The sequence below is a fragment of the Pavona decussata genome, unplaced genomic scaffold (genome assembly GCF_977016875.1).
Source record: "Pavona decussata unplaced genomic scaffold, jaPavDecu1.1 SCAFFOLD_232, whole genome shotgun sequence".
NCBI lineage: Eukaryota > Metazoa > Cnidaria > Anthozoa > Scleractinia > Agariciidae > Pavona > Pavona decussata.
This window is the reverse complement of record NW_028145637.1, coordinates 897,052-923,077: the sequence shown is the minus strand read 5'-3', so window position 1 is coordinate 923,077 and position 26,026 is coordinate 897,052. Positions and strand designations below refer to the sequence as shown.

General features: G+C 39.2%; 1 protein-coding gene across 2 annotated transcripts in view; it reads right to left on the bottom strand.

Moving 5' to 3' along the window:
* Positions 1-7,242: 7,242 nt before the first annotated feature.
* Positions 7,243-26,026, bottom strand: part of LOC146458642 (uncharacterized) — a 30,851-nt gene continuing 12,067 nt past the window's right edge. Inside the window, exons 10-21 of one of the 2 annotated variants that reach the window (XM_085090475.1) lie at positions 24,626-24,700; positions 23,989-24,108; positions 22,816-22,932; positions 19,069-19,179; positions 18,324-18,434; positions 17,734-17,859; positions 16,043-16,183; positions 15,237-15,347; positions 13,346-13,444; positions 12,888-12,983; positions 11,741-11,836; positions 7,243-9,537 (exon numbers count right to left, since the gene is read on the bottom strand). In XM_085090475.1, the coding sequence (XP_084946601.1) occupies positions 8,252-9,537; positions 11,741-11,836; positions 12,888-12,983; positions 13,346-13,444; positions 15,237-15,347; positions 16,043-16,183; positions 17,734-17,859; positions 18,324-18,434; positions 19,069-19,179; positions 22,816-22,932; positions 23,989-24,108; positions 24,626-24,700 (2,489 nt within the window). In that variant the 3' untranslated portion in view covers positions 7,243-8,251. Of the gene's footprint in view, positions 9,613-11,740; positions 11,837-12,887; positions 12,984-13,345; positions 13,445-15,236; positions 15,348-16,042; positions 16,184-17,733; positions 17,860-18,323; positions 18,435-19,068; positions 19,180-22,815; positions 22,933-23,988; positions 24,109-24,625; positions 24,701-26,026 lie in introns of both variants that reach the window. The other variant, XM_085090476.1, reaches the window with a different exon arrangement.

Below are 26,026 nucleotides of genomic sequence, written 5' to 3'. Positions count from 1 at the left end.
ACCCCCCCCCCCTTCCCCCCACACACACACACACACACCAACACACACACACACGCACTCACTCCTCGCCGCCACCATTACCATAGATGCCTTTAAGTGCATACCTTTTATATTGTCATGCTACTGTAAGCGTACGCTTACTTGTTGGATGTCGTCGTCTGGAACAAATAATACTTCATATGAGTGTTGAACAAAGCCATCCGTTTCGGAGTCATCTGAATCCAACTCAGAGTTGTTTTCGGAAGTGCTTGTGTGAGAATCAGAGTCGCATTCGGAATCACTGGATAGGAGTTCTGTGTCACTGTCATTGGCACTAATTCTTTCGTTGTTTCGTGTTCCAGTTTGCGAGAAATCAAGAGCACGTGCTACCAGCACGGCTTTGCTTCCAGATACAGGAAGATTGTTCTGCTTAAGATAGATCTTAATTTGTCTTGCTGTGAGGGATTTGACTTCATCTTCTTCTTTCCAGTTAATGTCTGGAAGGGTATTGCGCTCAGCTTCCCTTTTTTTAGCTTTCAATGCAATAAACTCACGGTGTTGAACAAAACGTTTGAGAGTGATTTCATCAACCATCAACTTCTCACACACCTCCTGTAGTTCGTTGGCGTTGGAAGAGGTTAACATACCAGAATCGACTAACTTCTTGACTTGCACACTTGGAAGTTGTCGATCGATTTCTTCACTCAGACTGGTCACATTGGATGGAATATACCCGCGTGGTAAAGCTGCTGTGTCCCTAAGATCAGGAACAGGGAACCAATTTGCAGGGACACCAGCTGTCCACCCTTCCTTTTCACACGAATTACATGTGGGCTCACAAGCAAACTTCAGGTATTCTAAGAAGTATTGCCCTTGTCGCACATGACTGTCCTTAAGCTTCTGAAGCTTCAAGGACATAGCATTTCCGCACATCTTTTTACGTTTATCAGCAGATGCCTTTCTCCACTGAACAAGATATTTGGCAAGAAACTGTATGATCTGCTTCTCCCTAGGGTAACTGGGGACAGAAATAAGAAAATCGTGTTTCCCAGGCCCTGGCTCGTCGTGGATTCGATCTGACACCTCTCTAGTTAGATCCCATGTATTTTCTACTTTCCATGATGCACAATGCTCTTCAATCTCTTTTAAAGTCCTGTTATCCATTTGTTCTGCTGTAAGACCGTGAAATGGATCTATTGGTGGTTCAACTGGCTTACCAGTTGCCAGAGCTTCACCAATGGCGGCATTAGTCCTCTCAGCCTCGTTCTGTGCTGAGTCATGTGGTGCTCTGTGTAAACGGATACGATGGTCGGACTCAAGAACCTTACAAACTAGTAAAAAAAGCTCTTGAACTTCAACGTTGTGGACTCCTGCTCCTGGTCCTTTGCATTGAGAATCTTTAATTGCGTTTAAGTTTATTTACATTTCGAATAAAACTTAAGGCCCCCCCTCTGTCAAATGAGTGATTTTACTTTGACCCCCCCTATCTTGGCAGCAATTTTAGGTAATGCCCCCCCCCCCTCTGGTTTTTCAGCCCCCCCCCCTCCTGATAATTATTGCACAGTCCCTTAAGTAGCTGCTGCAACCGCACTTCAATTCCATCAAGGTCAACGATAACATCAGAGTGTCTCTTGACAAGCGTTGTCATAACCTTTCTCTTGTAGCCACAACGTTGACAAAAACGGAAGTCAGAATCATTAGCGTGTCCACAGGTTGATTATTTAACTGACTGGACAAACAGCTTTGCCATGACTGGAAGCTCCTTCAAACCAGAAAAGAAGAACCCTATCATACACCACAAACCAGTAGCACAACAGATCAAAATGTATGCCAAGACACACCTAAAAACCCACAGATCTCCAGGAATGCCCTTGTGAGGCAGCCACCCCTTTTTGGACGGGACCAAGAGAGCGTTGCCATCTCCACGAACAGCCAGACATCTACTCCTTACAGCTTTATTCAAAAGGAGAGGCCACCAGTACTTCTTGGGAATCACGTCCAGCACTACTACTGTGCACGGCTGTTTAAAACTCTGCAAAAATTTAAGACAGGTCCCGTTAAAGCCATGGGAGGAAAAACATACGGTCTGGCCATAAGCGCTCCGAGGGAAGCAAGGTCCTGTGTGAAGAGATTTACACCAGACGATCTGGGAGAGGGAATCGGCGTAAAATGAGGAAGAGAATACCCGTGCGCATCCGTCATACTATTCGAATCTAAGGCCATAAGGTCGCAAGTATGGTCTTCCCTACCACCAAACTCCTTCTGAACAATCTGCCACTAGCAATCCGACAATTTTCTATCTGAGTGGGACAGGCGCCCTGATGGAGCATCAGCAGGATTCTGACCAGTCGGAATGTAAGACATGTGCAGAGATAAGCTAAGCTTCGACGTTGTGAAGAAAAGCCGTTTCAATGTCATATTAAGCTCCAAGCTTCTACCACCCTGGCTGTTCCAAGCCTCGACAACGGCCTTATTGTCAACAAAAGCATCAACTCTAGCATTGAACAGTTTGTCTTTAAAAGCCATTGACGCCATGTCGACCGCAGTAGCCTCCTACGCGGCGATCCTCCATTTGCACTGCTCTTCAGTCCAATATTCTGATATTTCGTCACGATGAGTGGCTAACAAAATAGCACCCCAGCCTGTTGCGGAAGCATCAGTTGCACAGACGCACGAATATGACGCTCATCCCGCCATGTTACCGGATCATCTCAACCTTCCAAAAACAGCCAATGGGAGATCTCCTCACGCAGATCCCCCTTGATGGGTATTAGCCTGTGGGGAGTACGTTGGCCACCGGCAATAGCTGCATTCATCTGCTTCGTAAACAACTGGGCTGCAGGTACTGCTAGACTAAAAAAGACACATTTCCCAACCAGGCGTTGCAAGGTTTTCACCGTAACCTTAGAAGCATGGAGTATTTCACGGACAAGTTGCAAGAATTTCTCCTTCTTTTCCGGCTTTAAGCGGAGCACCTCCCTAGAAGAATCCGCTAAAAACCATGGTAGGGAAACAATTTACTTGGGAACAATATTGACTTTTGCAAACCAAGGAAATAGCCAAATCTGACAAGGTAGTAAGCAACAAGAAATATAGCCGACCTAGCCGCCGCAAGATGACGATCATCAACAGTGTTAATAGTAGCGTATTCCCCCTTATCGAGTGCCACCTGCAGTTCGCCATTGGGTCGATCATCGATGTAAAGCAAACAAGGGATTCCTGTAGCTCTAAGGAAATTACTAGCCAACAGGCCAGTAGTATGATATACAAACGGGGAGATCTTCCACCAAAAAGGAAGGGTATTATACGTGAAATGCCACCCTCCCCATTGGATCCCAAAATACGTGCGGCTGTCTTCAGAAAGAAGAATATGGTCACATATCGTCTTATGGTCACATATAGACTTATCGTCTAGAACCGTTTGGTAGGTATCCTTGCCCACGTAACGCGATAAATCTATCAGCTTGTCTAAAGAGAAAGGCATATCACGCCTCCATAAATTAAGATAGCGCGCATCGTGACATAACCTTGGCTTTGTTGGCCCAACTGTAAGGGGAAGAACAATAAATGGAGGGTCAACCACACCCACTCTCCCCAACAGCGAAATGGCTCCAGGTTTCAAGCGCGCAACTAACGTTTCCTCCACAAATGACACAAAGGGCTTGCAAGAGACATTGTTCTTAAACACCTTCATCGGAGGCTCGTCTGAATCGAACAATTCTCCTTTAAAACTTCCTTTAAAATGCTTTAAAAAAACGGCTTAATCGAGACCTTGTCCTTTATCCACCCAAGAATCTGTGCCTGTTGAGGTGACGAGCTATCTCGCGCAATGTACTGCCAATACTCGAAATGGTTATGCAATTCTCCAGCTCAAAAACAATTTGGGTCACGGAACAATAACTCCAAAATATCACCAATTAACTCTCCCCTCTGTATTCTCTGTAATCTAACACGGTCACAGGCTGTTACTTCTCCACTGACCTCGACGGGGTTACCGGAACAATCGACCCAGGACATTGGAAGCTCAATTTCTTTGCGTTGTAACTCCTGAAGTCGAAGATCAAAGGAGTCAGATTTTTCCCAACACCACGTGTTTCCCTAGGAAAAAGGGGTAGTGAAGACACCTTTAAACACTTAATCGCCGAAAATATCTAAGACCATATTTAAATCATCCCCGTCAAAGTCAGCAGAGAAATAACAGCTAAGACCAGCGAGGCTGGAGGGCCCTTGTCTCAAGGATACCCCTTTTTCAAAGTCGTTATAACTATGTTGACAAAATAGACAGAGTAAAATATGCACTAGATTGATTCAATACACACAAACGTTTGTTTATTATCGCAAAGAATTAGGCAATATTACAACACACAGCCTTGTCCAGGCGGCCTTCAACCTATAACACCGGTGCGATCTAACGAGATCTAAACACTTGGACTCCAACAGAGACGGCATTCGGAAAGCCAGGGAACCATTTCTAATTTCCAAGGGCAAGACTCTTGAACCCTATGGAATGAACAGACGCGAAGAAACTTAATCTGTCTACTGTACACGTTTCAACTTTCTTTACTTATCAACCAATCACATCTCAACTTTTCATTTGTATCGTCTTTATATATTGTAACCGTTTATTTCCAATTTTTACTTAGCTTTTTGCCGCCCCTGAAGAAGGTTAGTATTGGCAATAAAATTATTTTAGCTCTCCGATCAGCCTTGCATTTAATCTTACTTTCTATGTCTACTTTTGAGAATGAAAGGAATTGGGTAGGGGTGATAGGCACTTTAACAACTACCAGGTTGATTTTTCGGATTTTAGTACGCTTGTCACTGGAAATTTACCTATGTTTTTATCGCGTTTGAATGAAATTAGCGGCAGTTGTGAAAAGAGTGAGCCAGTATCCGGGTCATCTTGGAGCAACTTAAAGTTTTTCAAAATGATTCTTTTAACTGCATGGTTGTGTGGATGAAAGGTAATTGTGAACCGGATTCTATCATTCGTTTTCTTCTTCTTTCTGTGAAATTTGCAGTGTTGATTGTTGGTTAGACTTTCAAAATTGTCCTTCGTCCGATTCATATAGCGACTTCGTCGCTCGCGCGCGGTCTAAAAAAGCTCGCTCTGCTCGCCAAACTCGCGAGGTCGACTTGTAAGAAGTCTAATTGCTGGTCAATTTGTTCAGCGCAACACCCATCATTAAATCCTTACCGTCTTACATTTAAGACTCTCACCACACGCTTGGAATTTTCCGTGATGTCCAATATGATTTTCCGGTAAAAACATATTGATGAGAATGATGTGTTATTCAGTAATGACACAGGCAAACTAGGAAAAAGAAATTCCGAGTGCTCCTATCAGGAGTGGGCATCGCGGAAAATTCCAAGCGTGTGGTCAAATATGTCCTGTTTTTGCAAACTCTATTTCCACAGCATGCTCTCGGCACTCGTACAATACCCGATTTTCATCTCGACAAAATTTTAGCAGACCCAAAATACGTACTAACTACGGTAAACACACTTTTCAATTCGCAGCATCACAAATATGGGAAACAATAGACTGTACCATTAAGCAATCAAACTCCGCCTTTTCGTTTAAAACCAAATACAGGAAAAATTTGCTTATAAACTAAAAGTAATGTAGAGGTCTTCACCGTCATCCGTTCGCTAAACACGCTTTTTTTCTTTTTCAAACCTTTCCAAATAATTTTCTCTTCCACTGAAATAATTTTCTCTTCCATCGTAAGCAGTGCCCAACTCGAAAGCAGCATGCTTCTTTGGGCACTGCTCACACTAAACCAAACAAATTTATCCTAATTCTTTTTAATCCTCCTTTGTAATATAAATGTTTATTGTTTTTTATGTATTGTATTGAATCTCGTTGTACGTGTGAAAAATAAAATTTAATTGAATTGAATTGAACCTAAGATCTTCCGATTACTATTTCGGATGCTCTACCACTGAGCTACAGGAGACTCGTGGGAGCTAAGGCCATTAAACTAGGTTCATGGGACAAACATCCTGCATACTGCTAGGATTGGAATGTCAATGAGTGGCATATGGCATATGAGCATATTCATCTTTACAGTTTACATCACCTCGTTATATACTATCATTCCCAAAGACGAAGGACTTCTTTTTTTTTTTTTTTTTTCAATCAACTTACTGTTAAAGAACCCAGCACTGAATACTCCTTTGACTAGGCGAACTAGTTTAGACACTTAATTTTTTTTTTCTTTTTTGGTGTGCACAACAACAAATCAACGGTGTAGCGATGGGCGCCTTAATGGGATCCAGCCACGCTAATATTTTCTTAGCCCATATAGAAAATCAATTATTCAAACAGTATGACGGATTAACCAATCCTGAACTTTACGGCTGCTATATCGACAACTATATTGTGGAAACTTGATCAATTTATATCTTCTGTGAATTACTTTCACCCGACTTTAAAATGTACCTGGGAAATTTCTGAAACCTCGATCTCTTTCCTTGAAATCCGAGTTTCAATTAAAGGTAACAGCATCGACTCGATGCTGTATTACAAACCTAAAGACTCCCACAGTTATTTCCTATATTCATCTTCTTACCCATCAAACGGGAAATAGTCCATTCCATATTCTCAGTTCGGCTTCGACTTCGACATCTCTGCATTGCCGATTAATTTTTCCAACAATTCGGATTAAGTGTGCCAATTCTTTGAAGTACACGTGACTATCAAGACTGCTGCCAATTTGGGCCGACACCGAGCTCAAACAATTGACCAACAATTAACACTGGAAACGTCACAGAGGGAAAAGAATGAGGGAATCCCATTCGATAAAAACAACCATGTAAAGAAAAGTATCATATTGAAGAACTTTTTAAAGTTTTTTAAAACCTAAAATTTACCTTAAGATGACTCTGAAACTGACACAATCTTCTAGCAATCTCCACTAATAAATGCGACAAAAAAAAAAGCACTAGTAACTTTCTAATCAGAAGCGTGCCCAAATCCGACAATCAACCTGGCAGTTTTAAACGCGTGCGCATGGTGCTTCCATTTTCTTTGCTTAAATTCTCTTTTGTATTACCAGAACGGAATATGTAAAAATACCAAGGTGAAGGGTTCACCCCGAATAATTACGTAGAGTGCTGAGTATGAATTTCTAGCGACAGCAATACGCTTGTAACAAGAGAGGATCCTCTCTTGGCTTTTAACCAATGGGGGCGTGTGGATTGTAGTCTGGCTGCCATACTGACACGACTAATTGACTTCAACCACTATCAGGAACAATATCGAGTGATGCATTTCATTTTAATATATGGGAATAATACTTGCTAGGCAAGCATGACAATTTACAGTTCTTTGATTTACAAGCACAATGCTGAAACAAGGCAAAACGTTAACCAAAAATACAAACAATGCGATGGAAGATAGTTGTTTTCAAATGAATATGAATGAATGAAACATATATTTTGAACTGCGGTTGAAAGATTAAATAGAAGAAAGCTCGCAGTTTAAAGTACGCAACTTAAGCAGTTGCGAAAAGAAAACCTGAAACCCTGTTTTCTTTCAACATTATTAGCTGCGAAAACCATTTGAATAAGTGGTTTACTGATCCAGTTCACAGGTTTGAAAAAAAAAACGGCTATTTACATATAGTTCAACGCACTAGTTTTGAATCTAAAAGTCCAAGTAACGATTAATTTTAAACCGCCATCAGTCGTAACCATGAGGACTTGTGAAGAAGCGGCCATCGTGAATCTGTCTGAGACGTATTGAATAGGTCAGTTCATGTACAAGTGTAAGTAAAACTCCAAGGAATCAGACGATTACACAACGTGAAATGATAATGACAAAGTTTTAGGGTTAGAAAAAAGGTGGCATGTTGGGGACTTTTAAAACATTGAAAAGCAGACCACCCAGTTTTGATAAGGAAGTAAACCTTCCTTGGAATATTGCATTAAGGTTAAGAGTAAGAAGTAATGTTGTGAAGTTAGCATGCTGTAAAATGTACCTAGTACTACATTAATCCTATCTAGACCAAGCGAGGGTGGTGGATTCTACCCGCGGCGACTGATTGCTAAATGGTGGATCCAATATGGTCGCAATATGGCAATCATGACCTAACAAATTAATTATTGTTATGGAGGGGGACGGGGTGCAGAATTTCCCTTGCCCCAGAAGACAAAAAAAGCCCGGTCTAGATAGGGTTAATCGAATATAACCATTTCTTATTAAACTATGGTGTGATGAGCCATACACCTTTTAAGATATCCCATGGCAAGTGCTTTCAGGTTGCCATTACATATTCCTCCTATGCCACTTTATTTTCTTATGCGTCTTTCGTTTCTTTTCCACCTTAGCTCTTGCTATGTGTGTCTTTTTCTTGCGTTTAAAAACGTACATTTTTCTTTTTCTCCGTACATCGCAGCATATTCTAGGACACTCTGCTGAGCAATTTGCAAAACAGGAAGGTTGGCATAATTTCAAAGGACTGAATAGAAACTCTGAAAGGTGATGTACAACTTTAGATTTGTAATCTGCATCTTGACCTGTCAGGGTTCTTGCCATTGGTGACATGGTTTTCTCTGCGGACTTAACCAAGTATGGAGACTGTTCCCTTTTACAGCAGTATCGGTGACAATTCGGAGTGCAGTAAGATAAGCAGTAGCTTGGGCAGGGTGAAACTATGGAAGGCGACATTGTAAGGTAACCCGTCAGAGGAATTGTTCCATTAGCGATTGACATGTTCTGTGACGACTGATTAAGCAACGATGGTTGTTTGAGTTTGCTGGAACAACACTGCAATGGACACGAGGTGTCACAACGAATTGCACACTGGAATGGGCAAAAAATCGATGGTGACTCTAAAGAATTTGGGTAATATGGTCTTCGACAGCAATTCCGCGGGCATGCTAGGGAGCAATTTGATAAACAAGTGTTTGGACAAGAACTTGACGGGGGTAACGACAATTTGCAGCAGAACATAGGACAAGACTGTACGCAATTTGAACTGCAAGTCAATGGGCATAATCGTTGTTGCATTGACATTGGTTGCTGCGAAGGTTGTTCTGACAAGCAGCAATGAGTAGGACAAAAAGAGTCGCAGATTTCTGTGCAGTGACCGGGACAAGTCGGAAAAGGGACACTCTTGATCTTACAACAGCTCTTTGAACAAGACGGAAGACAATTTGTCCGACAAACTGGGTTGCATTTTGGCTGTGTTGGTGGAACAGTGAGAAAATACTGGGGTGTGCAGCAATGACTGGGACACAATGAATCACACGTGTCCTTACAGTGACTTGGACATTGAGTCATTGGTAGCGCGGAAACTTTACAACAGTGTGTTGGACAAGACCGATGACAACTATTGTGGCACTCTGAAGAACATATCGGCTTAGCTGATAATGGTGCAATATTACAGCAATGATCAGGACAGGCTGGTCCACATCTAAGGCTGCAATAACTGGGACATGAATCCGCTGCATGGTTGTGGCAACAGTGACTTGGACATGCTTTGGGACAGGTAGAGTTTGGAGTACACTCTGTCGGACAATGCAGTCTTGCTGGTGGTTTCGGTACAGCGGCTTTGGAAAACAGGAAGAACATGAAAACGTCAGAAGTCCAGTCTCGTGATTTCATCTAAGGGGCATGCACAGCTGCTGCAAGAGGAATTTAAGGGTTTTAACTTACTTTTACTCACTTACTACTGACAGTAGTTTTCGTTATTATAATTTATTATATGGCTGGCTCCGCGAGCGGGCAAGATGACTCAAATCCTGCTCTGTGATTGGCTACCCGAGCGGGCAAGATGGAGCTATCTTGCCCACTCGGGATTACCCGTTGCCCGTCCGCTTGGCATCGAAAGTTTAATCCCGAGCAACAATGCAATCTTTTCTTCGATTTTCTCGTTGTTCTGGGGGAAAATGCGCACTAAACTGTTCGGTAAACTGTCAACATTTTACCTAAAGGAAAGGAAAGAGAATGGAATCATCCTGGTGTTGTGAAAATTTTGTTTCAGCTACAATGAATGTGAGTTGAATCGGTGAGTTGCTCTGTGTAGATAGATTGATTTTGTAAAACTTATTGTCTCAAGTCGAGTCAGACTAAGTTGTTTAGTTCTCTATCTTTGCAATGACTGTATTAAAATCATAGCGTAGTGAAAGTTGCGTTAAGTGTTTAGCGCAGTTGAGAGAAGTGTTTTTCTCAAGTTCGCCGAAGAAGCTCACGTTTTTAATTTAGCCTCGTCTTGCTTGTTGTAAACAACAAAGTTTTATCAAAGCTTCGCCCAGTTTTCAGATTTACGCACTCTATTTTTCGGCTTACGTTTCCATTTAATTTCAAAATGTATTGTTTCATTCAAGAATTATTGATTGGAGGCCGAAAAACTGTGTAAAAATGTTTATTATTTACGCCACCGGGCGATCGGCTGAAAATGGCGAGTTTGTTGGATTCTATTAAAATCTTCCCGAACTTGCGAAAATTTAAAGTTTTCGTAATCGATAATTTTATGCTCCCTTTAAGTCTTTATAAAGTTAGAGCCTTAATATAATTTAGGAGTCCTTGTTTTCCATGATAACATGCTAATCCAGAAATGCACTGAAAATAAATCTTATACCGGCCGGTTATGAAGAATTTCTTTCCAAGCAGAACAGTTTCATGTTCTGCTTTGTTTTGTTGTTGTAGTTTTACCTTGAAGATAAAGCCATATAATAAATCCTTTATTGACAAAGCTTGTTCGGTTTAGATGGCTGGATATTGGCCTCGTTCTTTTTTTACGTTTTTATGGTCATCGACCATAAACACGCAAAAAAAGAACTTGGCCAATATCCAGCCATCTTGACCTCACGCTTGGTCAAAAACGCATATTGCTCGTATGCATGTGACGTCATAATTTTCTAAAATCCAAAACTAAAGAGCCTCCCAAGTTTTTATCCTCATCAGGCAAAAGAGGCCGTATATTTATAACTGTTTACAATTTTACAGCTCCATAGCGTCCTTCGTTTGGAAATCAGAGCAGTTTGAATTTCACGGTTATGGAGTTGCGTGACAAAGAGCTACGATCGATTTTGTTGAAAAAATATATGCTTATCTCATTATTTTCAGCCTTTTAGAAGTTAGAACATTAGAGAAAGTGCTTATGTAAGTGGTTTTGGTGTTCAGTACTGCTAATCAGTCGCTAGATAGCCAAAATAAGTTCCAGATGTTAACGCTATTTTTCGGCCGCCATATTGGTGTTCCACGGAGGTACACCAAGATGGCGGATACTGGGCTCTGTAAATTTCGGCAAAAAATTTCGACGGATATCCGACGTTTAGGGAAACGTACAGGCCTAAAATTTGGAGAATTGTCTCCTTTAGTCATCCTCTATAATATCACAACTTCTCAACTTTTTCCACTGGATGGTTTTCGATTTTTTTTTTTACTGCGTGACAGTGCATACCAGCAATTTATTGCAACGTGTTCTGGTGGGCGAAAAAAAGTGCAAGATGACATGTTTTGGCACACGTTGTAGAACGGTCTCAGAATATATCCGAACTTAGATGGTCATATTCTTGAATCATATAACATATTTTGCAAATTGTAAGCCGGTAAAATATGTAAAACTCCTTGTATTTGAAAATACAATACTTCTCACTTTTCCAAAGCCAGAAACAGTGTTTGTACGATTGTTTGCTACTTGTTGGTTACTTTGTTCCTTAAACCTGTAATGACTTATTCATGCTGTAAGAAAAAAGGCCTTATTAAATTAATTAAATCAGATTGTAATGAATCTATATGCAAACTTACCAACGCAGTGGTGGCCATCAAAGTAGTATCCCGGTATACAGATGCATATTCCCCTGAGACAGTGTGAATGAGGTGGGCAGCCTTTGCAGTCATCCGCTAGGGGTAAAATAACAGTGAAGTTTTCATTCGATACATTGTTCTTTTATCATCATTATTGCCGAGCTCAGTTCACTAATGGAAGGGGAAGTACGCGAGAAATGAATAAGGCTTAAGGGATCAGGAAACGATTTTAAATGCGTTAACTTGTCAGGCTTGACAACCTTTACCACACTGGAAGTCAGTATTTGAAACTTAACGTTTCACACGGCTTTAGAAATAGGCAAACAAATTAAAAGCTGCCAACTGATTCTAGAACAAAGGATACGCAATGGAACATAAAATGATAAAGAAATTGTTGTTTCCTTGCAAGCAGTATAAACGCTTAAAATGCCATGCCCTAAAATCCTAAAATTCGGTTTTAATTTTGTTAACACTTTATCCGTTGGAAGAGCAAACTCTTATTAGCCTTATAGGAACAGAAAGAACAATTTTTCAAGTAGTCTCTCTCGAGGTATCGAGGCACTACGGATACATAAAAATTTGGCAACCCAACTTTAACAAATGATCCATTTTTTTTCAGATAGATCCTTGGTTTGCCCTTTATGCAGACATGAAAAACCTGGGGTAAAACTATTCTTCTCTTTTCTTATGTATTAGCGTGTGTGGCCACATCATCCAAACATGTGGTTTTGTTATAGTATCCAAGTTATGACGTACTGAATTAACTATGGCGAAAAGTTAATTCGGTGTAAATCGAGCCTTCGTCGCACTTAGTTAAGAGTCAGCGATATACACAAGGACGCCGTTGAGAAATTGTTCAAAGTGACGTTGGCGTTGATGGTGCTGACGCAAATTTGGTCAAAAGGTATGGCGTATTGCGCCTGTCAAATCACGGTTGACATAGCAACAATGAGCTTCATGGGCTTATACATTGCCAGAAGAGCAAGTTGAAAGAAAAGCGTTAAGTAAATTGAAAAACCTTTGGTGGTTATCGTTCATTCCTAAGACAGGCTACTGAAACGATCCTTTATAACTGACCCATTTACTGTCCAACTGCTGATAGCTTGTGGAGAAATGGTTTCATTAAGTAAGTAAGCTAACGACTTACGTTCACAGTGTTTGCCACTTCCAATAAATCCCGGCTTGCAGACGCATTCATTGTTTATACACGTGGCGTTTGGGCTGCAGTGATGACACCGTTTAACTGCAAATTTCAAACAAATAAGGGCGTAATAGATTTATGCACTTATAATTTCGTCCACATTGAAATAATCAAAATGTTGAGGAACAACTAGTACTAAAGGAATTTTCTACTCAAGCAGTTGTATTTGAGTGTTTGTTAGCTGTTCTTAAAATACTACAAGTTAAAACTATAGAACTAAACTAAGGCCTTGTCTTAGATGCAATTTCACAAACGTTTCATTCTAAGAGCATTCGAAGGTTCGAGGTTATTGGTAATGACTATCATCTTCACGTAGCACGCAGCACATGAATCTAATCACCACACGTAAACAGCAAACATCTAGTTATCAGACCGTGAATCAATATCAATGAAAATTGACTAACTTTTTTCGCATTCGAATCCATCACCCTTGTAGCCACTTCTACATCTACAGGATCCTTCTACACAAATGGCATGAATATCGCACTGGTCACAGTCATCCACTGTCGGGCCAAAAAAAGGAAACAAAAACAAACAAAGGAAAAAAACAGGGACGGATAATTAATTATAATAAATAATATTATTAACTTATATTGCGCACATGTCAATAGAACATTTTCATCTGCACATTACAACGTATCATGACCCTAAAGATTACTCAAAATCCTAAAATACATATCTGGTACAAATTCTAGTTTATAATTAATAAACGTTAGCTAAGAAACGCCTTCTGAAACAAGTGTTTTGAGAGACTTTTTGAAGCTATTTACAGAAGATATATTTCTTAAAGAAGAATAGATAAATAAATAAATAAATAAATAAATAAATAAATAAATAAATAACCTTTTATTTACCCTCGGTAGTGTTTATAGCACAAGTGCTAGCAGAGCCAAGCATTAAACTTCACAGAGAAATAATTTAAATTGAAAATAACATGGTTAAAAATCCCAGCTGACAGGAGGCAGATCAGCTGGCTATTTACAATCGCGGCCGAGGAGTTGAACTCGGGGCTACCGAGAAACTATTCCAGCTCATTCCATAATAAATGGAATAAAGATCATTCCATAATTTGGGGGCAGCAATGTAAAACGATCGGTCTCCCAGCGTAGTAAAAGGCTTGCATGATCAAAAAAGAGTGTTTGAACAACAAGGAATAACTTCTTTTGGTGTATGTTAAATTAAGAGGAAGGGAAAAATCTCAAATATGAAGAATTATTGCATAAAGAAAGACGAGATAAGTACATTGAATAAACCCAAATATGAACGAGTTTAATTCTTTGTTTGCTCGTTGTCTAATAATTCATTCGATTTTCTACCTCTTTACTCTGGGAACATTTTGTGTATCAACAAGTTTGGCAAAAATAAAACAATAGACAACTCCTCGTTAGCTTTTGTCGTCGCCCATTAAAATGACCAACAATGACTCATCAACATATAATAGTGTAGTCTGATGAATTCCCGGAATAGGAATGACTGCACGAGTTTCTATTTACTGAATCATGACATGTGTCAATTAGATCTTCCTTTGAAATCAATAAATGCGAGGACCGTGAAATTGAAACCCAAATGTCGACCAATTAACTGCACAGCACAAAGTACAAAACAAACAACTGTCTTGGAAAAAGCTGGCCAGGGATGTGGCATTGAAGGCTTAATCGTACCCAAGGCTAAAGTACCAACACAACGATGGATAGGAACATATTTAGTGTAAGGACGCTTTGATGCCAAGGCAAAATAGTACGCAAATAAACGTATCATTAACCGATACCACCCTTCAACCTTATTGGCTGTAATGTTCCCAAACATTGTACCAGACACCGATATACACAGCAAGTTATAATATGGGCATCACGTCGAGACATAAATGATATCACTGATAAGTGTGTTTTTTTTTTTAATTAAGAAATCGACGGCAGTTTTCTATGGTCTATACTCTTATAGACCATAATATGGCGTCATAAAATGTGGTTTCAGTGCCAAGTTTTGAACATTTTATGGCGTCATTTCATAGTCTATAAAAGTATAGACCATACAAACTTCCGTCGATTTGTTTTGTTACAATGACGTGGAAAACGTACGAGCGGAGTTGACTTTATTTTACGTTGAGAAAGCGCGCGCGTTACATCTGACGTCATTTTTATTGTCTGTACTCTTATAGACAATAGCTACAAGCCAATAAGCGCGCGGGAATTTTGACAGTTATTGTAAAAATAGAGGTCATAGCAACAAGGTCTTTGTATTATCAGTCTGTAAAATGATGTTCCAGTGCAAACAATCCCAGTAAGAGTACAGTACCTTCACAATTAGTTCCTCTGTAGGAGCCAATGCACCGACAAACATAACCATCTTTGTCATCAGCACATGTACCGCCATGAAGACAAGGGTTAGGATGGCAGTAGGACTTTGCTACAACAAGATAAGCTTAACATTGGTTCCGTTATTTAAAAGAAAGTTGTGTATGTGCTCATAGGACGCCCCTTTTAGAAGACAAATGTGTATTTATACACTGCTATATGCCTTCTTGCCGTTATTGACAATGTGAAAAACATTTCACTATTCTACAGTTGGCGGGATTATTTTTGTGTGTGTGTGTTTGTGAAATAACCACAATTAAAAAAACACAAAATCAAAACCACAACAACAACAAACCAAATACAATAACAAAAACAAAAAGGTTGTAACAATGGCGAGGCCCGGACGAAAGGTAACTATGTGGCACATTCATCCTCAAACTCAAACTCCTCAAACAATAAGACGATGTTCTGTAGGTTTCAAATTAAAGCTATGTTACAGGCACTGGTAACTATCGTTTAGCCTGCCAGTTTCGGAAACTTTGTGTGAACTTCGACCTAGTAACGTCCTGTAAATTGTTTAATTTATGAATGTGTTGATTGTACAGCATCATACTTCACCCTTTGGACTAGATAATTTTCGGATCCCCGAATAAATTCCTTTCAAGAGAATTCTGCCCCGTTTTCTCGCCAAACCATTTTCTAAATGAAAGCTTCCGAGGGATAACAAACAAAATTCATGCTAGTTACAGCTTGTGTTTTATTTTATTTTTAAGTCTGATTAATTATCACGAGGCGATATTGAGGAACCTTTTTCATCACACGTTGCCCCTTGAAATCCTTTAGAACATAAGCACTGAAACTTGGTTCCTTTCGGAATACAGCTTCCGCCATTCTTGCAAGGTTCGCCCGCACAAGGATCTGGTGTTTTTAGGGAAGGCGGAGCTGCTCCTGAAAAAAGGTAATTTTATTAACGTTATTGAACAGCCACGTGGCAAACTTTCCTTTTCTCCTAAGAGCGCTTAAGGACGGCGCCTACTTTTGTTACTCATACGTTCTGCGCATCTCAAGATACTCGCGTTTCCTGTAGGAGGTGCTTAGTAACACAGGGATATTTTTGCGCGGTTTAAAACTACGCGGAGAAAGCAGAACTTAGCAAGGGGCCTAGGTATCCAAAAATAAAATTTGGGGGTAACCATGCATTTTTCAGAGATAATAAAGCTTCAATTTGGGAGAAAACGCCATACATTGCTTTGTATTTTACTGTTTTGTAGAATAATAGTTGCTTAATTATATCTAAAAAATGCATGGTCACCCCCTATTTTGTTTTTGGATTTCAATAGCCCTTGTGCGATCTGCTTTCCCCACATAGTCATAAACCACACAAAAATACTTCTTTGTTAGTAGGCACCGTCCTTAAGTTTAAATAAAATGGTAAAATAATTATTAAGTGTAAAATTTAATTTTTCGATGTATCACAAGACAAAAACCACCTAAGTATAAGTCCTTTTGAGTACTTTTCTGAATTTCGGCCTCCAAAGGATAATATACGTTACATTTACCGACTGATCCTAACGAGTTTGGGACAAGTTGAGAAAGAAAATGAGTGACCGGACGAAATTAGGCCCGATTTGACACAATTTAGGGCAGTGCTACAGTGTTTTAATCAGACCGATTATGCATAACAGAAAAAAAAATCGGCCGAAAACTTGTAACGTGTAAATTGCTCTATGAGATTTAACCAATAAATCAGTACTTGTAAATGAGTCTTAACCCTGTCTAGACCAAGAGGAGGAGACGGGGCGGATACTGCCCGCGGCGACTTTGAACCTGGATAACTTTTTTTTAAATATTTGAACAAACGCCAGGAAACTTCATTTACGTTTTCAGAAATTTAGCTGCGGAAATTGGTCGGTTAGTCTTCATTGACTTTGACGTTACCCTGGCTTCCCATTTTTGATAGGCAGTTTTTTCAGATAATGGAAAATCCCTTTTTATAATAAAGAAAAAGTGCTTTTCTTGGTGTAACTTTTTTTTTAGCTCATATTAGTGTTTCTTTATTGGTGTTGATTACTTTTCGCTTTATTTCGGCGCTTTCCTAAAGATTTGAGGAATTAAAATTCAGAAATCCAAGATGTTGGATCCAAGATGGCCGCTACTTGGCAGTCGTGACATGACAACCACGTCACATGACGTCATCACTTCCCGTTGTGGACCCTATAGGAAATATATTTGGACGTGCTATCTATCCTCGAAGCCTCATTATCCTATCTTTAATAGTTGAACGTTATGGAAGGTTCAAAAACGAAACAAAACAAAACAAAAACGGGTACAAATAGATAGGGTTAACAAAACCATCTACCGAATTTTAAAGGCCCTTTAAAGCTGCAACTTTGACATGTTTCCCGAAACTTGTTATTTATAGTTTTAATCACTCTACCTCGGAAAAAGTGCGACTGAGCCAGAAAAAAATCATTTTGCTAACAAGTTTTCATAGTTACCAATGGAATGCTCGCAGTTGTCGCCTTGGTAATTGGATGTACACTGACAACGATGGCCGTTTGGTTCTTCAAAACATGATCCGCCATGTTGACAGGGGTTAGGAACACAGAATCTTGGATTGGAAGCTAAAAGATAAACAAAGGCAGAAAAAGTGGTGGATCATCACCACAGTGAGGTACAAATGTTTCTGCTGAGTGAAAAAAACCTTTTATAACCAGTTTGAAGTATGCACTCAGTTAAATGTGTACAATTGCTTTCGTTTAAATGTTTCATTATCTGAGTGGTAAAAGTAAAACACTTTTTCTTTGGGATTCTGCGGAGGGCCAATTTAACTAGTCTCCAGGGCTCTATCTCCTCTGACAAGCGTTCACTTAATCTGGAAAGTAAGAGTGCTTATCAGGGACTTTTGAGTTTTTTGAGTATATCATATTATCGCTTATGTTCAACTGCTCAATACCCTACCTAAATGCTTTTAGCTGTGAATCTTGTCACTATCATTAGGTAAATGATAGATCAATATTATTAACAGACAAACGTTCTCTCCACACAGTGGATGAACATACACGCATTAGGTGTCACGTAAACATACCTCCAACCCGGAAGCATTCGCCTCGAATACCCTCTCCATAAAAGCCTTCATCACAAACGCACTTGCCATTTTCACAGTGTGCATGGACATCACATTTGGCGCATTTGTCCTCTGGGAAAAGAGAAAGCAAGCTACTTGTTGAAGGTACTACAACAGAGAGTAAATCAGCTTGAGCATGTCCAAGTATATTAAGGTCATAAGTTCACTTAACAAGGACCTGATACTAATATATTTCTTTACAATGTACCAGCTGAATAATGTACCATTCAACATCGCGTTTTTTGTGATAACTCAACAAGCTCTCAATATTATATTAATAGGTCGTAAATATTGGAGAGAGCATCTGAAATGTTATTGGAAGATCATAGGATTGATTTCCGTCTCAGTCTCGTACCTAAGTTAACGGTTAGTACTATTCCACTATTATGTCATTTCACCAAATAAGGTCAAGAGAACGCGCAAAATATAAGACCGTAATACACTGTAGTGTCCCGCTTTGATCGGTTTCAGTAATAGAACAAAGCGAATACCGACAAAGACATTTCACTGGCTTTCTGTGTTGTTTACGTTATTCGCACGCGCTATATACTGATGGGCAGATAATGCCGGGTGTATTTCAACACTCTTACCAACTCTTAGCCCCTTAAAGGCTCGGAAAAATACTACGCAACTCGAATTAAAAATATCCGCGCGTATTATATCTAAAACCATCGAGTAAGATATATGTATTTTACAAAATACACACCTTCACAAGTTGATCCTTCAAAGCGTTCAGTGCACTGGCAGGCATAAGTATTGCGCACCTGATGACAGCTGCCGCCATTGTGACAAGGGTTTGGCTCGCAGAGTCCAGCTTCTGTCGCGTTACATGATCATAAGGTAGAATACAACAAAATTTTAAGATAAAGGATTTTTTACGGCGTTACACATACGCGCTATCCGTATCCTGAAAATAACATTGTGAGAGAGGTTTTGGGGAAAACATTCTACTATCCGCCAACATAAAGTATTCAAAAAAAAATACCACGCAACTCGCAAAATATCGGCGCGTATTACATGTAACCATCGAATAAGATGTATGTAAACGTCAACTAAACGCATGAAACTTAACCTTAGTTGACCTGAAGTTGGGGAGTAAGGGGTACCCGCGCGGACAATGAACATGCATAACTTTCTTAATATAAAAGCAATCAACACCAAAGATTGTGAGTTTTCGTAAAATTTATCTCGCAACAATTTGGTGCAAATGACTTGATGCTTCCAAGGCAACACGATTTGGCAACCCTCAAAACTCTTAGAGCTTTATATCATTTCAGAGCTTCTTTATTTTTCAATTTTAATAGCAACGGAGGTTTAAGAGAAATCTAAAAACCGAATATGGAAAGATGGTGGCTGGGAAGAAAAATGAGGTAATTGACATCATCTTTTAATTTTCCGGACATTAAAGAAAAACCGTCGTAGCCTTAAAGTGTATATGTTTATGCAAATATTTTCTTCTCTAATTTGCAGTTTTAATATACAAAAACCGTTTCTAAACTTAAAACTTGCATGAATTTTTTCCAAACGGCGTCATTTCCTATTCGCGAAAGCATGAGTGCGATATCGGTTTTTCAAGTGAAATTTAACGTGGAATTCTCTCATTAACAGTGAATTTTTCTTGAATCGCATAGCCACCAAATCACTAAGCGAAACCGAACGTTTTGTGTTTTTGTGAGCCGCGCCAGTGCACAAACAATGGAAACCCTTTGAAACTCAGATGCCAAGATCTAGCGAATAGGAAACAAGATATTTTTAGAATAAAAACCACTTTTATTTCAACCTCGTGGAAAAAGCAGTGTCTCACATTTTACAATCTTCAGCAAAAAAACTGAAAGTACAAAATACCGAGTTATTTAAGACAAAAATTATTTCATTCAATGAATATCTTGGAATTGCCTGCTACCATACAACTTGGCAAAATGTGGCGCCGACAATCTACAACTGAAATGCTCAAGCGAGAGGAAAATTTCAAGCGTTCCGGTATTAAAACAAGATCTACAAAAAAACCGGTAAGTGCTTTACAGTTATACAAAAATTGTATTCAAAATATAATGATTAAGACCGGAATTTTTCAGAAAACTCAAACGAAAAATAGCTCAAAAAAGCTAAAAACCAACTGTTTTTCTTTCAATGCAGAGAGTCGCTTGTTTGTGTCATGTTGGAATGAAAGTTTATGGAAATATTTACTGGAGAACTATTAAAAGTTACTTCTGTCAGTAAACATCCCGCCAACTTCCCCTGACATCAGGTAACTAGAACGACTGGCACTGCTGACATTGTTACTAGTAGATGCTCCCATAAAACATGACTTGAATCGCTGTTGGTAGTTGTCGTGCTTGGGTTGAAACCGACCAACTTATTCGACATTCGCCGCTGTTTTGCCAAAGGATTATGGCTGTAGCTGGATATGGATTCCTGATGGGCGTGGCCAGTCAGCTCTGAGACTTCCAGTGGGTCGAAATCATCACGGAGCGCTTGGATGACCGTTTTGCAACCAGTCGAATTTGTGAATTTGCCGTCCATGGAGGCAATGGACGCAATACCCTGCGTTTTGCTTTGCCAATGTATTTATACCAAATGGAACCATCTTGTACCAGACATTGGATTTTGGGCTGTCAGCTGGACTCAGGTAGAAATTTCCAGGAACATTATCACCCTTCGGACGATGGCCAACGTATTCGATAAATGCTCTGTGCGGATCTCGCTCTCCACCATCCGTCCTCCAAATCTTGTTGTTATACTTTCTCGCCCATTTTGTCGCAGTCGGTTCGTCTCCCTGGCGGTTCTTGGCTCTTTGTATTCGATGTACTGCTCTGTCTCGGTGAAATCACTTAGTTGACAGTCATGTTGTTCTTTAAATCCTCTCATTCCTAAGTGCGTGACATTGTTTTACCATACCAGATGGAGAAGAGAGCGAGGGTTTTGGAGGCCGATTGCACCTGACGACCACATCTTTTCAATATCTTCTGTTTTAACTGGTTGAGCGGCATTTGGTTTGTTGCCAAGACCTTTTTGCTTCAAATCTTTTTTCTTCATGGATAGCATCGTTGAAACTTCTTGGAACCCTATGGCTGACGATTTTTCGAGGTCGAAGTTGTCTACTGCCGGTGGACTGACATGGACGCTCCAAAAAGTACCTTCGTAAACCATTGCGGTAAGTTTGTAATGTTTCTGGTTCATAGTCTTTCCCTTTGTTTTCTTCTGTCGTCTGCCTTATTTCTAGAAAGAAGTGCTTTAGAAGCTGCGGTGCTTCTTGCTTTGAAATTGCATCGAGATTAGTTTGTTTGCCGTGTTTTTTCTTGAACCAAGACTGAAAACGGCGTACGGATGAACTAGTACTTTTTTTTAGTGTTTTTTGAAACCATGTTTTCCTTAAATGAGACCAGTTCTTCATCTGTATATGTTACAATGGTTTGGTTTTCCGGAAAAGATGTTTGCCTTTTTTCGGCAATGATACTTGTTTCGTTTTCTTTCACGACGCTTGTTCGGTTTTCCTCGGCAAGAACTGTCTTTTGGCTTTCTTTCCTTGTAACTGCCATTTTGTTTTTTTCTTCAATGCGTTTTCTTGTACTTTTGAGTGTCAGTGGTTTCCTCGAATCTTCTAAGAATTTAAATTTCAATTCAAAAGTTGGCAGACATTCATTTTCTGTAAATTTTTTCATTTCCAAGGTGATATTTTCGTAGCACGAGTTCCATTTTTTTTTTCACGATAGCAACAATTTTTGCTCGCGACTCACGTCAGCAATATCCCTTCATGCACAAGTGCAATTCCACGCTAAATAACCTTTTTTTCGATAGCCAATCAGACCGCGAGTTTACCTTTAGCTATGCGATTCTATATCAAATTTTTGGTAAGACTTTAATTTGTTGGATATAGGTTCACCTTGATTTTTAGGTGCATGATCCCAACTAAGTTAGCTTCTTTTGATTTGTTTGTCAAATGATGAATTGTAAACGAAGTTAAGAAACAACGTACTTAAAAGGTTAGGGATGTTTGAGGTCAGAGCGTCGGTATTCTGTCAGCTTTTCAAGGCTGAATATTGAAAACGAAAGACGCGGCTTGAATTAAATAGTAGAGATGCTTGAAAAGGTAGAAGAGGTAGTAGGTGAGGGAGGATTCTTAGTTATAGCAGTAATAACCATATGGTTGAAAGCCGTGTTTCTATAATTATAATGAAAGCCAGTTTCTGCAAAAATAAGTTTAAAGTCCTTGTTACCAATGGCTACGTTCCAAATAAATAAATAAATAAATAAATAAATAGATAGATAAATAAATAAATAAATAAATACATAAATAAATATATCAATAAATAAATAAATAAATAAATAACCAAACGTGAAAGTAGAATAATGCCTACAGAGAAATTGCACAGGGAAATTCAGTCGTTTATTTTTGAATACTCCTCTAAAATACGTCATGGCTTTGAGTGTACAGACGCAATGACGTTCATACCTTCACAGTTTTTTCCATTGTAGCCATCCTTGCACCTGCAGATGTAGTCACCAGAAAGTCCGTCATCAATGCACGTTCCTCCATTTTTACACGGGTTACCCAGACAGGGCTTAACACCTTAGTTCAAATGATAAATCCATTTAGTTTACGTTAATTTTGAGGATTGAAACATTAAATAAGGTACATAATCCGGTCCTTAACACCTCGATTTAGGAAAGGCTTATAAACGGGGAGCTTACAACCGTAGGGTATACAGGAAAGGAACAACTTAAAGACTTAACGAGAAAGCTGACTTGGACTCAACTAAGCAGTATCGAAAATGGCTCCTCAGTTCGGGCGCTTTCTAACCTTTTCTCCCATGTACTCATGTATTGACAGCCATTGTTGTAACATATATATCCTGAAGTAATCAATACCATAACTTGTCAACAGCTTATGGGTGTTCAACTCTCTTTTTCTATTTAAGACTTGATGACTATAATTTTATTTCTCCATGTGGTCTCTCCACTACGGTGACCAGTTGTTTATTTCGAGCCGACAAGCCCCGTGATTTGTTTGAAACGTCACAGGTAATGACACTTCCACATCGTTATTTTCTCGCAAGTGCTTAAAGTTTTAAGGCAAATTGCAAAAGCGGTCATGATGGGACATACTGAAATTACTTTTTCATCTGATCATCCTTGACGTTTTGAGAATGGACGCAATGGCCGGCATGTCCATTTATTTAAATTGTTACAGCCTGATCAGATCATCGCATACTGTAGGGGTACGCTGACATCCATGAACTCTCATAAAACACAGGAGCAAGGCCGGTTTAGAAGCACCACAAAACATATTCAAATGTGGTTTTCGACAATGACTTTTTGCAAAGTTATTAACAATTTATGAGAGAAAACGAACTACCATACTAGACTACCATGAAGGAGGTTTGGAAATGTACTTTCAATTGTCATGAAATGTGGTGAAATTTTCCTTTGAATTTCTCCAAGAATTATTAATTGTCTTAAAAGCTATTTCTAACCACTTGAAAGAGTTTTTCATCCGATTTCCAAACAGTTGGTTAAAAAAAACACAGTCAGCGGTTGGTTTTTTCAACTCATTTCTCAGCGTTTCAAAATCGGATAAAGATTGTGTGACAGTATTTGGTACTTAAAAAAGGTGAACTTATCTCACTTTTACACAAAGGTCCCATGTAATCTGGAGGACACTCGCAATCGAATGCTGAAGCTGTCTCATGGCAAGTGCCGCCGTTGTAACAAGGATTAGGATGACATGTACTCAGGACTGACGTCGCTATGAATAAAGAACATTAGTTATTAAACCATATGTTTTACGTTAGTTTTCTAACAAATTAGGTTTCCAGGGCATCAGTTTTGAAGGGGAAAAGCAGAACACAAATTAACATGTTGCGACGTTAGAAATTTAGAGTAGGTTTCATTGACCTTTTCCGGGAGAATAATAGATACAATAATAAAAATGCTTAAAATCTCTCATAAGAGGTCTTTGGAGTTACCGTACCAAAATGGATCTTAAATAACATACAAGAGTCGATGGTTTGCATAAATGCCTTAACAAATTTACCGAAAACGAGAAATTTAAAGGCTAATACATTTATTACTTTCCTGGTACATGATAAATCGAGCTCGGCCTTTGGTATAAGAACAAAAGAACAATGCTAAATAAATCTCGTTTCAGGAAGTACGTAATAGCGTTAATTACTTTGTACATGTGATCTAATATTTATGGTACTTGTGTCCTATTTTGAAACTGTTTTTCAGAATTACAATTGCTTCATTTTGCGGTCGCTTACCTTTATCTACGTATGATTTGAGAGGGCGTGAACTACTGTTTGCAGTGATGACAACATGATTTCTTGTTATTGACACTGCAAAAGATTGACTTCTGTTAATCCATAACGTGACAAATTCGGCCAAGTCGTTTTAACGACTAAAATTAAAATTTAAAAATTAATTTAATTTAATTTAATTTAAAAATTAAAATTTACCAATCCGTAATTCCACAAAGACATTTGACAAATATACATCAGAAGCTGTCCGCGTTATCTTACAGCAGCTATCCAGCTATTTTAATTAACGTTGTCAGATCAAAGCCTGGGCTGAGTTGCTCGAAGCATGGTTTGCGCTAACCATTGGTTAAAAGGTATTAAAACCTATAGGTTGTTATGGTATTTAACCTAGGTTAGCGCTAACCATGCTTTGAGCAACTGGGCCCTGAAGCTTACTTGACAAGACCGAAAGATAATACGGTAGCTAACTCCACATTAGTCTCGCCGGGTTGCGAAACGTTGGTAAAAAAACTTTGAATTTCCCAGAAGGAATGGGTGCCATTTGATTGACAACTATAAACCAGGTTCAAGTATAAATTTACCACTTGCTCTATGTTCCATCTTGTTTCATAAGGTTTTTATTTTGCATATGCTACACGTGCATGTACGTGACTATTTGATTGTGCTAAGCCAAGTAGACGAAAAAGCCAGCGACATCAAGGGATACGTTTAAACGAGAGCTTTTTTAAGAACACGAACCAGGGTAATCGTTCTTTCAGGTTTACTTAGTCATAGTCATCCTTTAATAAAAAGGTTCTACGATACTGCACAAGCAAGGAACTTTTATTCATAGAATCCCATATTACCTGAAAGTTTTGTCGCTTAGCATTGAAGCTTTCATCTAACAACGTTACTTGACAAAGCTGTATTTCGATATAAGCACTGATTTACAAATCTATTGTTCCGTGTAGCTATTGCCGTTAAATTGTGGCAATTGGTGTAGAGATCATTCTGCTGTTAATTTCGTAACTTTTATTCTTGCATTTACTTTAAAAGTGCTCTCTTTTCCATAGCTCATTTCTGAGTTGGTTTGAACGTCATTACGAAAGCGAGGCTAAGCGCAATGCTTTTCATGTAAAAATTAGTTTTGTTGGCATACGAATTTTTATAGTAAAAACTATGAACGAAGCCTCGATTTCGAAATGAGGCACAAAGCAACTCGGAAAGGGCCTATTCACAGTAGAATTAAACTGTAAGTTATTACAATGAATTACAAGTTGAACGGATGAAACCAGCCTGTTTCCCCTCTGACATGATTAAATCCTGAAATTCCGTGTTTTGTTTGGCCTTATCTTACCAAGATTCTGACACACTGAACTGGTACGGGCTTAGTACTAGTAGTAAAGCTTCAACTATACTAACATG